Genomic DNA, 13,794 nt, shown 5'->3' with positions numbered 1-13,794 from the left:
TGACTAGAGCGGCCGCGATCAGCTCCGGTTCCCGTGGTGCCGTAACGCGCCGCAAACGTGTAGTGAGGCGCAGATCAGCTGCTGTTAAAAATGAAGCATCTATTCATCATATCATCATGCAAAACATACACGACAAACAGCAAATTTTTCATTGTTTCTTGAAACGTCATAACATTTCCACACCGGCGATGACATGACTGCGGCGCCAAATCATTTATTTCCCCACGCATCATGTACGTCGTCACGCATTGACGTCATCAAATTGCGATCGGTTCCTGAGATTGGCCAAGTTGGTGAGTACCGATCAAGTCATAAAATGATTATCGGCCGATCGATCGGAGCATCCCTACTTCCTATTGACTGATGTGTAGATGTAGGTTATAATAGCAGTAGGGTGTTACACCCTCCTTCTGTCATGCATTAGGAAAGAATCCATCCCAAGTCCTATTCTTCTCTCCACAGGTTGTCCCATACACATACACCTTTCTCACTGCAGCTTGTTGCCATAGGAACAGTCCTGAAGCAGACATGTGCTCTGGTCTTCTGATTAGGCCTGATGCGATAATTAAATAACCGTCTAATCTCGATTATTTGATCTAACCACGTTTTTTTCAGACAACCACGATTATTGTGCTTTTTATATGGCACAACGGTGAGTCATCCACCAAAAGATACAGAAGAGCACCAGTTTGGTTTTCATGCACTGTATAGCTATATCATCTGAAGCCATTCCATATCTTAATGTGAGGGACAGAATTATATTTACATTGTTAAATTTAAGTTTACAGAAACTTCTGCTGCAGCTGTCAGTTATTCTCCGCTCAGCATTCAAACAGCACGTCACGTTCAGTTATGACAGTCAGCACGGTAAAACTCTCTCTCCAAGATGATAATTCCCATTATAATACTTGATGTGTAGATAACGGTCTGGGGATTTGCATAAAATGACATCTTGCTGGAGTTCATTGCTCTCTCATTTTTCTTCTCTTGTAACTTTACCGTGTGGAGTGCAGTGCGTTCGGTATTGGCCAATTCTTAGAATCTGGAATACTCTATGTAATCTTACACTGCAAATAATAACTCAAAAAAGATTAAAAGATAACATCATAATTATTTACTAAACCTTTAAATTAATCACAATTATATAATGAAAGCCATAAAAACCATACAATTAATCGTCATAATTGCCAAAGCCCTAAAACAGACAATTAATCGCAATAACCGTGACTATTTTTAGACAATTAATCGTCAGCCAAATTTCATAATCGTGACAGCCCTACTTCTGAGTCCACTCTCCATGTCTGGCTTAAAAAAATAATAAAAAATGAAGCGTGAAGATCTGTACATTTTAGTCGTGCCAGAAATAGCTGCCTCAAGCCTTCCCCAGAGGCCCACGTCTGACTTATCGGTGGCACTAGACGGCTATATCTATGAGCCACTCAGGAAGAACAGGCCTCAGCGCTGCTGAGACTCGTTCATAGCTTTATTTGGAGTTCATAGTGGTTGAATCAGCAGAAACGTGTACCTTTTACCCCGAGGCTACATTTTAAAATGTCTACTGCTTTATGTTCAGGATGCAGAGGTGCTCAGGTCAGTGCATTAGACGCCAGCTGATCTCTGTTGTCATGCATAATGGAGTTCAGCTGCGTTTGGATTTGGTGTAAATGCATGTACCTCCATTTCCTTCTGGCTGTCTGTGTTAGCCATGCTAACTCTCTTCTCTGTCTCCCTCTGTTCTTCAGAAATGAGTCGCCAGACTGCCACAGCGCTGCCCACAGGAACCTCGAAGTGTCCCCCTTCTCAGCGCGTCCCTACCTTGTCGGGCACCACCGCATCCAACAGTGACCTTGCCAGCCTGTTCGAGTGCCCGGTCTGTTTTGACTATGTGCTGCCGCCCATCCTGCAGTGCCAGAGCGGCCATTTGGTTTGTAGCAACTGCCGGCCCAAACTCACCTGCTGCCCCACCTGCAGAGGCCCTCTTGGTTCAATCCGCAATTTGGCCATGGAGAAAGTGGCCAACTCAGTGCTTTTCCCATGCAAGTATGCCTCATCGGGCTGCGAAGTCACCCTACCGCACACAGACAAGGCTGAACACGAGGAGCTTTGTGAATTCCGGCCATACTCTTGCCCCTGTCCTGGCGCCTCCTGCAAGTGGCAGGGATCTCTCGACGCCGTCATGCCCCACTTGCTGCACCAGCACAAGTCCATAACCACGCTACAAGGTGAGGATATTGTCTTCCTGGCCACAGACATCAACTTGCCTGGGGCGGTGGACTGGGTCATGATGCAGTCATGCTTCGGCTTCCATTTTATGCTCGTGCTGGAGAAGCAGGAGAAATACGACGGCCACCAGCAGTTCTTTGCCATCGTGCAGCTGATCGGCACACGGAAACAGGCGGAAAACTTCGCCTACCGGCTGGAGTTGAACGGCCACCGGCGGCGACTCACCTGGGAAGCGACGCCACGTTCAATTCACGAGGGCATCGCCACCGCCATCATGAACAGTGACTGCCTTGTGTTTGACACCTCCATTGCTCAGCTGTTTGCAGAGAACGGCAACCTGGGCATCAACGTCACCATATCCATGTGCTGAGGACTAACAGCCGTGCATACTTGAACGCATACACACACATACAAACATGAAACCAGACATTTCAATACACCGCAGGATACCTTGAGTTGTGCTTGGGGGACGGGGGGAGTAGCTAACCTAAGGAACTTTTTGCTGTTGTTCGTTCCGAGTAGTCATCAAAAAAAAAAAACTGTTATTGGTTGGAGCTTGGCACGCCAATCCAGAACTCCTGGGTTCTCAATTTTATGCTACAATATTATATAAGTTAAATAATTAATGTATTCTACATTTTCGAGAGCAACATTCATTGCCCTTGAAGGTGTCGGAAAGCCACGTTTGTGGGATGGACATTTGCAAATGTGGCATTTGGAACGAGGGTTTGAGGAACGGCACGCTGAGCTGGATGGCGGTTGGGAATATTGATCAATTCTGGGATGGGTTTGCTCACAATGCGCAACCCTTAGAGCAAGTTTTTGTTCGTTCTGTTGTTGTTTCCCAAGACGTTTTGCATTTCAGTTCAGATAAAACACTAACTTTTATGTTCAAATATTAGGTTTTGTTTTATTCTAATCTTGCCCCATCCCACCACCCCACCCCACCCTACCCTTTTTTTGTTCCCTTTAATTTTTCCTAACGTCAGTATGATACAGAAAGGTTCTGGTAATCGGTGCATGACCACTGGATAAGTTATAACAAGTCCAGATTTCATTTTAGAAGTCTTGTTTGTTTCTGCCTGTCGCTGCAGTGTTTCTCCTGTTTGTTTTTGAAGGGATGGCTTGGCACACGCACATCAAGCCGGGTTATAAATGCCACACTTCTTTGTTTTTTTTTATATCAAGTACACTTAAAAGATAGATACAAGTTGTACAGTATGTGTGAGATCATAAGTTTTGTTTCCTAACCTGGAAGCCCTCAATTACAAACACTGGAGTCAACACTGCATTGAATATCAGGCTAGGAACCGGGGCAATTAATACAGTTATTATAATGAGATTATTGTCATAATTATCATTCTGTAATGACTTATAAGAAAATGGAATGAAAAAGGCTGTTGTAAACTTGTGGCTAATCTTCAGTGTTTGTAGATAGTGTTGTTCTTCAGAAGACATCAGTGTCTTTTCTCTTTTTGTAAGTCGATATTTTTGTTGCTGTTGTTCTTTATGTCTGTATTTCTGTTTTTTGCAAGGATAGGGTGAAGCAAAGCCAAACATCTCTGTGGATACATTGTACAGTTGCTAGTCCTGATCTCTAATTTTATTTGTTTTGTTTGTTTTGTTCTATTTTGCCAGTAAATAAATCTATCTTTTTCATACCCTCTGTGAATTTTTCTCACTGCTCATTCTAAATTACAGCTGATGGTGATGCTGGCTTCATGTGGTTCCCGCTCCACCTCATCCGTGAGAATGACTCTACCAACTAGTTGTTACTTTGCATTGTCCTTGTTAGTTTGTCTGATAATGTGGAACTTGCTTTTTAACATGTAAACCTAAAACTATAATATTACTTTACATCTGACATTAAATTGCATTGTGTGCAACATTCATTTTTTCTTAATATGTTTTTAATTTCATGACTTTTTAGGAATGTCATCCTATTGAAGAAAATGAATGAATTGGAAATATTCAGAACCAAGACTGCTGGCAAAGTGGTTATTGTTTTGTGGTTTCCTCTTATAAGATCAGAATTAATATGTATTTTCCTTATGATGAACATCCTTGACAGGATTTTCACTGAACGTTTAAGCTAAAACGTGTCGCCAACATTGCCTAATGGAACTACAAAATGATTTTTCGTTTCATTTTTCATCTACAAAATGCGATTTCCCAATCTTCCACTGGTTGGACAAATGTAGTTCAACCCCAATCTCACAATATTGGTAGAGTCAATAAATGTTGTTGGTTAGGATGCTCAAACAAGTAGCGCCAGCATTTATACTTTTCTTGGAGCTATATATAGCCTATAGCGGTCTCTACAAACTTTAGCTTTAAATAGGCTGTTTTCCAGGACCAAAGTGTGTGGAAATGAGCTCTTCATGAAGGGTATCTCTACCCTTCATGTGGAACTGACAGACTGAAGTGAAAGTGGCTAATCTACATCTTACAACATTTCCAAACACGCCTTGCATTTTCAGGCCAGAGCTGTCATGCAGTTATTACAGTCACCAAGAACAAGAACGCATTAAAGCAGGTCAAATGTCAGCTTTGACGAATGAGGCTTGTGGGTGCATACTAATTCTAGAAACATTTCCTGTAGTGACACACTGACTTTTCTGGCAGTTATTTAACGCTAACCTCCATTCGTTTGACATATCCAAATTTATTCCTTTAAATTGTACATAGTTGTCAACATTAAAATTTTTACAGTTTTATATTTAAGAACTTTGACTTTCATTAGTCTAATTCATTTAATGAAAAACGCTCTTGGTTAAATCACAATTTTCAAAAAAAAGTATATTTGTATAATTATCTACAGTATCAACATCTGAAAAATTGTCAGATAAACTTTTGTTGTCAGTTCTACAGGAACAAAACTATACTCCTACAGTATGTCAACAACAATCATCTGTAATTAAATCATAAACGAATTAGAGGAAAATTAATATCGGCTTGAATAAAGCTGGTTTGCTAGTATTCAGTGCTTAAGGTGAGAGTAAGTGCTTAGAGTTTAGCTTCCTATGAGGAAAAACAAAGTCTCGGGCTCACGAGTTTGTCTAAAGCAGCTACAATCTCAGAGTTTGCTGACAACTTGTGGATGACTGACAGCTGCGGGAAAACCGCCATCAAAGGCCGCTTTCAGGACTTCATCCAGAGTGCTGGCGAAAACAAAATCCAGGTCAGCTCGCACATGGGCAGGTATCTCCTCCAGATCTTTCTCATTGCGCTTGGGGACGATAACTCGTTTCAGATTGGCTCGATGAGCTGCCAAGACTTTATCCTTTATACCTCCCACCTGTAGAGAGACAAGATATATCTCGTGAGATATCAGCAACTTCCAATGATGAATGGTTTTGAAATAAATTCAGTTTCTGTGAAGGATGTGCTTTGGGTTCCTCACCGGCAGCACCAGTCCTCTCAGAGTGATCTCTCCAGTCATGGCCACATCAGAGCGCACCAGCCGCCCGCTCAACAGCGAAGCCAGGCACGTTACTATTGTAACACCGGCGGAGGGTCCGTCCTTGGTAACGGCACCTGCTGGGAAGTGCAAGTGGATATCGGTACCCTCCAGAGGATCAGCGCTGCCTACAACAACATCATTCAAACACATGAATCAGTCTCGCTCGCTGTTGAAAATTCTTTGCCATCACAGGAATAAATGACATTTAGAAATATATTAAAATAAAAAAAAAGTTATTTTGTTAATTGTAATAATATTCACAAGACTTCTTTTAAAACATTTGAAATTGTAATCGTAGTGTATGTCTGTAACTTACCATTAGTAAGGAGGTAGGTTTTGGCATTGCTGCGGAGCCAACTGATAGCTAAATGGGCCGATTCCTTCATGACATCGCCCAGCTGTCCCGTCAGAGTCAGCTGACCTTCTCCTTCCATACGACTGGCCTCCACAAACATGATCTCTCCCCCCATCGGAGTCCAGGCCAGCCCGATCGCCACACCTGGCAGGGTCAGTCGCTCCGAGACCTACAAACTTAGACAGCTCTGGTTACATACTTAACATACTTATCTTAACGTCAAAAAAATTACACATATAAATGTTTAAAAACACAGCAAGCTTTTTCTTTTTTTCTTCCCCCTTCATATATGTGAAGTACTTAATGGAAATACACTGAATGGACTGAACTTTAAGGACTTAAAATGACAAACTTATATTGGCTGTTTATTAGTACTTATAAAGCACATATTCTGCAGCATGACCATATTCTACATCCCTAATCCTAACCAATACTTAAACTTAACAACTACCTTACTAGCTCTTAATAAGCAGCAAATTAGGAGTTTATTGAGGCAAATGTTGTAGTTAATTGTTAATACCGAGAATTGGACCTTAAAATAAAGTGACCAACGTTTCTTTCAAAAACGTTACCTTTTGTTTGTTTGTATACTTGGTAAACTAACTGCATTAAGTCGAGTGCTAACGTAAGTTTTCAAAGGAGAAGATGTGTGATAGACTGCCTCTGGTCTCTCCCATAGGCATAGCAGGAATGCAGCCTCCATTACGGAGAAGAGAGAGCACTTCTCCTCTGAGAAACTCAACAGCGCAGCACAGCACAGCACATCGAAGATCGAAGAACCACACACAATTAATGACAGGACCGCACTGAAAATGACTTCAATTTAAAAGAACACAGACTACTAGGCTTTTCTGAAGAACATGTAGGTGATGCTTGCTCATTCAAAACTTGCTGTCGTGATGCTCGGATGTTTTGGTAGTTGCTATGCCATTGCTATGATGTTCTGGGTGGTTGCGAGAGCCTACTCCCAAATCCTTATGATATGCGGGTCCCTAGACATACACTACCATTCAAAGGTTGGGGGTTGGGGAGATTTTTGAAAACGTGAAGACTCTTTTTCTCATCAAGGCTGCATTTGCTTAATTTACAATAACTGTTTTCTATTTAAATATATATCTTAAAATGAATTTTCAGCAGCTGTTACTACTGTCTTTAGTATCACACGACCCTTCAGAAATCATTCTAATATGCTGATTTGGTGCTCAGGAAACATTTATTATTATTGTAAATGTTGAAAACCGTTATGCTGCTTAATACTGAATTGTCTCCACAAAAAATGCTTTTGAATTTCTTATAATGATCATGCACAAAAGTGGAGAGACTTGAAGTGCTTTCTATGCATTTTAGAAACATTTCCTGAATAGACACTAGAGCCTTCAGGCATTTATTTGATACTAACCTCCATTTCAAATACTGGCGGCCCGAGAATATCCTTAAGGGCAATGTGGTCAATAACAATTGGCATCTCTGGAGGTGACGCTATCCCAGAATCCTCCTCCTTGTTCTCTGTATTCTGGTCTGAAAGATACAAAGATCTTTCATGGGAAACTGGTGAAAACATTGATGGAGTTTTTAGTCAATTTAAAACTCTGGTGTGTCAATATATAAAAGAGATAGGTGATTGACATTTCATGAACTAAAAGTAAACTCCATTTAAGCAGAGATAAAGCCATATTCAGAAAAGTGAATTACAAGACAAAAAAAAAGCTATAAAATTTTATCCCGCTGGCACTTCCATTATCGTGTCTATTTGAGGCTTTTCATTAAGGAAGGTGACAGACATTGAGGCCGGAGGGGAGAAAAGTGAAAAGAAAAGCGAGAAAGAGAGCTGTCTGAAATAAGGGAGAATTATAGGCTGTAGAAAAATGCCACAGGGGTCCAGCTAAGGGGAGAGCAGGTGCTATCTTAATTTTGGGAGGAAACAATAAGGGATTATAGGTTTTAATATCATATATAATAAAGAAAGCAGCTTCAGGGTGTATTTACTTTCAGCGTACATCCATGTGTCTATTTTTTTTTTAATGTGTGTGTTGTGTGTTTGCCCTTGGCAAGACACACAATTATATACATGCCCCTTGATGCCCACAAGTCATGTGACTAGACTGTCAATGACATGCAAAGGAGGAGCATCATGTTCTGAAGAACAAATGAGGAAAGTGCATATGCCATTCTGAGGAAAGGCATAATAATGATTTATAAGATTTTGTTGTGCATGATCAGCGCACATTTTCTAGGGGGAAAAAAGTTGCTTTCATAACAATTCATCAAAATGTTGTACCTTTCTCCACCTTATTTTCTGCTGACAAGCCAAAGCAGACCAAGACAAATAATATTAACTATATTATATTGTTTTAAAGGATAACTGAAATGCTGAAATAACTAAACCATGTATTGTTACTTCATTTTGTGGTTGTCATGAACATTAAATATTAACTAAATAGCTCAATTTTATAATTTAGTCAAATTCTGATGTATTAAATTAAATACCGTCCTGCATAATTTTGCTCATTCTTCTTTTCTTTTTCTTTTTGCTCAGAAATGCATAATTTTACATAATCTAAATGCGTTGTGAATTCTGTTTAATGTTACCATGAAATCAAAATTAGCCATATTTATTTTATTGTTGCATGTGACTGGTCTTATGTAAATAATTCGTCACTGCAATTATATATAACACTGCACATGCCAACTTTAAAGGTGAAGAGCTGATATTTCACAGACACATTCTGGGGACACCAGAGACTTATATTACATATTGTAAAAAAAAAGGGGCATAATATATCTCCTTTAAAACTGCACTCAATAGTTTTTATTCATTACAAAAATACAAAAAGAAAAATCCATTAATTAATTTTAATGTTATAACATTTTTCATGTATTTAATATATTTTATTATTAATTTATTTTATTTTCACATAAGAAAACAAGAAAATATATTATAATTCATTTGATTTCATTTACCTGATCTTAATTATTTTATTTTATTTAGACAGAAAGAAATGAATAGTGCTTTTGAATGATGTTTAAAAATTATGCCTTAGTAATAAAAGTGGGATGGAGCGGGGGGGGGGGTTTACAATCAATTTTACAATCCTACTGTCAGATGCCATTAGTAACTGAAAACTTTTGCAGAAAAGTACATTCACAGTATATTGAATATCAGCCAGTGCAGCAAATAAAAAGTTCACCTTTAAAGAGCATCAGAGTTTTGCTCCTTTATAAGGAATCGGATGGATACCTGAACAGCCAACTAATTTATTTCCCTGTAACTCAAGAGGTTAATGCAGACACTGAACTGTAAGAAGACTGAGATGTACTGAGTGTACTGAAAGAGTTAAGATAACAGCAGGAAGCACATGCGACAGCTGTCATGATGTTCAGACTAAGAACACCACCTGCTACAAAGAGACAGAAAATAAATAAAAGCACTCATACACTCGTTTCAAAGCTTTATTCTGGCTGTCAGGCAACATGGAGAGCAAAAGAAAACCCCTGACCCTCATCTCTCTAAATCTCATCGCACACATGGGCCATGCAGGAGAGGATTGAGAAGCAGAGTTGGGCTAAATCAGAGTCTGAACAGAGCGTTAACTGGCCGCGCTATTACTTCTGTTACAGAGGAGCAGCTGCAGCGAGATGTGAAGGGGGGTTCTAAGGCCGTCTGTTAGCACGCTTTACCCTCCTCCACCCCTCAGGGGGCCCGTGCTTAGAGAGATTGATGACCAACATGTGCATGTGTGTGCTGAGGTTTTCATAATGTGTGAGACTAGTTTTTCTGACTGTAGGTTTCATAATTTCTCAGCGTGGGTTCCCTACACATGCTCTTTAGTCTGAACACACTTCTAGAGTTAGTGTGTACTTGATTCCGTCTGTGTGGCAGAGCAAGGGTAAGTCTGTGTTATGGATTGTGCTGAAGTCAGCCGTCTGTATGTGGCACGGAATGCTAAACCCTTTCTGAGCCACTGCTGTCAGGAAGCAATACACAATAGACATACAGAAGCATTCCTCAATCGAATGCATTCTTACGAGTGTCCTACTAGATGCAAGACTAGTGGTCCATCATTATGGGGATTTTTAAGGACAATACAGATGCCATTATTTAAAGAGAGGGTGAATAAAATAAAATAATAAAATAAAATAAAATGATAATAAAATGTAATTTATTTAAAAAAATTATATATTTAATATATTAGATTTAATAAACTATTTTGTTTCAAAATATTTTTTGATAATAAAATAAATATTTGATAAATATAATTAATTTAACTTATAATTTAATGCAATTGTTATTTTATGAAGTAAAATAAAATATTTCCCTTTTTAATAAATGAAAATGTATTTATTTTAACATTTAACTATATATTTAGTATTTTATATTATATTATAGTTCATTTAATTTATTATAATTTAATTGTTTTCTTTTATAAATTATTTTGCACTGACAATAAAATAACTGTATTTATTTTAACATTTGTATGTTATATATTCAATATATTATATAAGAATTTAATATCATTTAATTTAATTATTTTATTTTATAAATAATAAATTGATAATAACAATTTGATTTAAATATTTTTTATATTAAATATATTCTAATTAATTCAATTTATTATAATTTAATCTTTCATTTTATTAAATACATTTTTGATGATACAATAACAATTTCTATTTATTTAATATATATTTTTATTTCATTTTATAAATAATAAATTAATAATAACAATTTGCAATTCTAATAATAATTGTATTTAAATATTGTTATATATTTAATGTATTATATTTTAATTTAATTGAAATAATTGTAATTTTATTTACATTTATTTTATTTTAAACTCATATAAAATAATAGTTTTGTCATGTTTTTGAATAGATTTTTTATTCAAGCAGCTGAACAGGGTTTGTCATTGAAAGTGTATTCTGCCTCATAATTACAGTGCGTCCAAACCAAGTGGTGCAATGTGTTTTCAGCAACATATACATTTTCCTGTTCTCAATGAAAGCAAAATACTGCACAAAGTATCATTCCAGCCAATCAGAACATACTTTAGATTTAATATGTAGCTATGTGTACACTTTTTTCATCCAATGACATTTCAGTGTGGGCAGAGATAGCCATCGGGACGCAACAAAGACAAGAGCACACTGGGACAAGCCTGTATTATCTTTGCCCAAAGGCTACGACCATCAATCCTGAGTCTACGACTGAAGCAGAGCCGGGGGAGCTGGTGTAATTCCAGCCGTAAACAACAATGATGTGTGAGATGAAGAAGTCCCAGTTTTACCTGCATGTTGTTCAGTGGGGGACTCTGCTCTAGAGACCTTATGACCTTCAGCGACCTTCACAGCCACCGCTCGACAGATGGCCCCGATCTTCCTCTCCAAAGAGCGCACGCCTGCCTCCCGTGTGTACCTACAAACACGTTCACACACAAGTCACTCTGTCATTACTGCCGCCACTGCTGGGCCGGGGCCATGTATTGATTGCTTTTTAGCAGATAATCATCCCAAAATTAGCAACCTCTGAGGTAATTCATTAGTTTGCTCTGCAAACATCTCTAATTGACGATCCCTAATGGACTACAGACATTTAGAAGAGAAGTTTGGCAGCCTGTCATAAGATACAGTTTTGAAGACAATGTAGAGGGTTGTATATATATATATTATCTATATACTTATACAAATATATTAATATTTATATTATTAATTCTAGATTCACTTAAATTATATACAGTGCTTATAAATATATTTATTATTTTCTATATTATGTATATACTTGTATACATATATTTTATATTTAGTATTTTAATATTATTTAAATATTCATTTAAACATACACACACACATATATATATATATATATTTTATCATGTAAAATATGTTGATCATGTATCACCAATATATTCACCATTTAAAGTCAATGCGGTGGTATGTTAACTTACAAATACATGTGGATGGAAAAGTGGGTTAATTTAGCTCTTAATTGACAATGACTGCTCCTGTTTGGACACTTTAATCTCGCCCTTCTGTCCTCCATGTGAGCCGATGGGCGATTTCTACCTTCTCCTCCTGGGTGTATCCTAATGAGACACACATGCTGATATTCAGAACACAAATTACAATAAACTAATCAAGTATTCAACTGCAAAACCATCTGCTCGGTCGTAGGATAGACTTAATTGTGTTCGAGTTAAAATAGGAATTAGGAATTAATCACTAAAAATGTCACATCGTCAATGCCACATCCTGCTGTCTTTTTTGTCCGAAACTGAACTCTGACCTGACACCTGGAGGACCTCCATTCTGTCCAGTAAGGCAGGGGGGATGGTGGCCGTGGTGTTTGCTGTGGCGATGAAGAGGACTTGTGAGAGGTCAAACGGCACGTTGAGGTAATGGTCGGTGAAGCTGTGGTTCTGCTCCGGGTCCAGAACCTGATAAAGGTCACAGTTTATTTGCACAAAATTCAGTGCAGTTTATGGGGGGATTTCTTAAAAATACACAAACAGTTAAAATTCAGCATATTGCATAAGGAATGTCTTAACGCAAAAGTTAGATTACAGTATTTTAACCACATGTCAAATGGATCATGAACATGAACAGAAACTGCTCTAGCCTGAGGAGGTAACCATAGCAACAGTAGGCTGCTCAAGCCCCTTCTGTTAAAATCAGCACTAGATGGTACATTAACAAAACTAACACTGTCATCATTTATTTATTTTTTTATTAAGGATTCACATATCATCATACAGTTCCAAACAGTTCCTTGATACATATATTAATCAATACCAATTATATTTTTGTAAAATATTTGTATAGAATATTTATCTTAATACATGTTGCCATATCAAACAACCAGTCAGTAAGTTAAATGATGCCTCACGAATCTGAAGTATACTATATAACAGTAAGGCTTTATGTTCACCAAAGCATTTTTTTCCTGAGGCCAGCATATTTTTTCAATTGTTTGCAATGGGAGCACTTTGTATTTTTAAAAATAGGTGCTGCTGAGCACTGTGCATGTGTTGTTTTGGTTGCCAAGAGTTGAAAAATGGTTAACTTTGGGTAAAACACGGGGCTTGTCACTGTCACACTTTATTTTTATTCCAATTCTCGCCATTAACAAACTATTAACTACGCCTTTTGCCTCAATAAACTTCTGATTTGCTTCTTATTAGTAGTTAGTAAGGTAGTTGTTAAGTTTAGGTATTGGGTAGGATTAGGGATGTAGAATACGGTTATGCAGAATATGGGCTTTATAAGTACTAATAAACAGCCAACATGTTAATAATATGCATGCTAATAAGGAACTACTTAATAGTGGGAATTGGTCCTTATACACTGAACAAAATGATAAACGCAACACTTTTGTTTTTGCCCCCATTTGTCATGAGCTAAACTCAAAGATCTAAGACTTTTCTATGTAAACAAAAGGCCTATTTCTCTCAAATATTGTTCACAAATCTGTCTAAATCTGTGTTAGTGAGCACTTCTCCTTTGCCGAGATAATCCATCCACCTCACAGGTGTGGCATATCAAGATGCTGATTAGACAGCATGATTATTGCACAGGTGTGCCTAAGGCTGGCCACAATAAAAGGCCACTATAAAATGTGCAGTTTTATCACAGCACAATGCCACAGATGTCGCAAATTTTGAGGGAGCGTGCAATTGGCATACTGACTGCAGGAATGTCCACCAGAGCTGCTGCCCGTGAATTGAATGTTCATTTCTCTCCCATAAGCCGTCTCCAAAGG

The 13,794-nt window shown here is 38.0% G+C and overlaps 1 protein-coding gene and 1 pseudogene across 1 annotated transcript in view; one reads left to right on the top strand and one right to left on the bottom strand.

Annotated features, from left to right (window-relative positions):
• Nucleotides 1-3,390, top strand: part of siah1 (siah E3 ubiquitin protein ligase 1) — a 27,006-nt gene extending 23,616 nt beyond the window's left edge. The window contains exon 3 of the mRNA XM_016550561.1: nucleotides 1,743-3,390. Within this exon, the coding sequence (XP_016406047.1) occupies nucleotides 1,743-2,593 (851 nt within the window). The 3' untranslated portion in view covers nucleotides 2,594-3,390. The remainder of the gene's footprint in view (nucleotides 1-1,742) is intronic.
• A 1,530-nt stretch (nucleotides 3,391-4,920) lies between these two features.
• The window catches only part of LOC107738736 (lon protease homolog 2, peroxisomal-like), a 20,363-nt pseudogene continuing 11,489 nt past the window's right edge, over nucleotides 4,921-13,794 (bottom strand).

The sequence above is a fragment of the Sinocyclocheilus rhinocerous genome, unplaced genomic scaffold (genome assembly GCF_001515625.1).
Source record: "Sinocyclocheilus rhinocerous isolate Xijiao unplaced genomic scaffold, SAMN03320098_v1.1 scaffold1938, whole genome shotgun sequence".
In the NCBI taxonomy this organism is placed as follows: domain Eukaryota; kingdom Metazoa; phylum Chordata; class Actinopteri; order Cypriniformes; family Cyprinidae; genus Sinocyclocheilus; species Sinocyclocheilus rhinocerous.
Note: the sequence above shows the minus strand (reverse complement) of the source record. Positions and strands in the feature narration are given on the sequence as shown.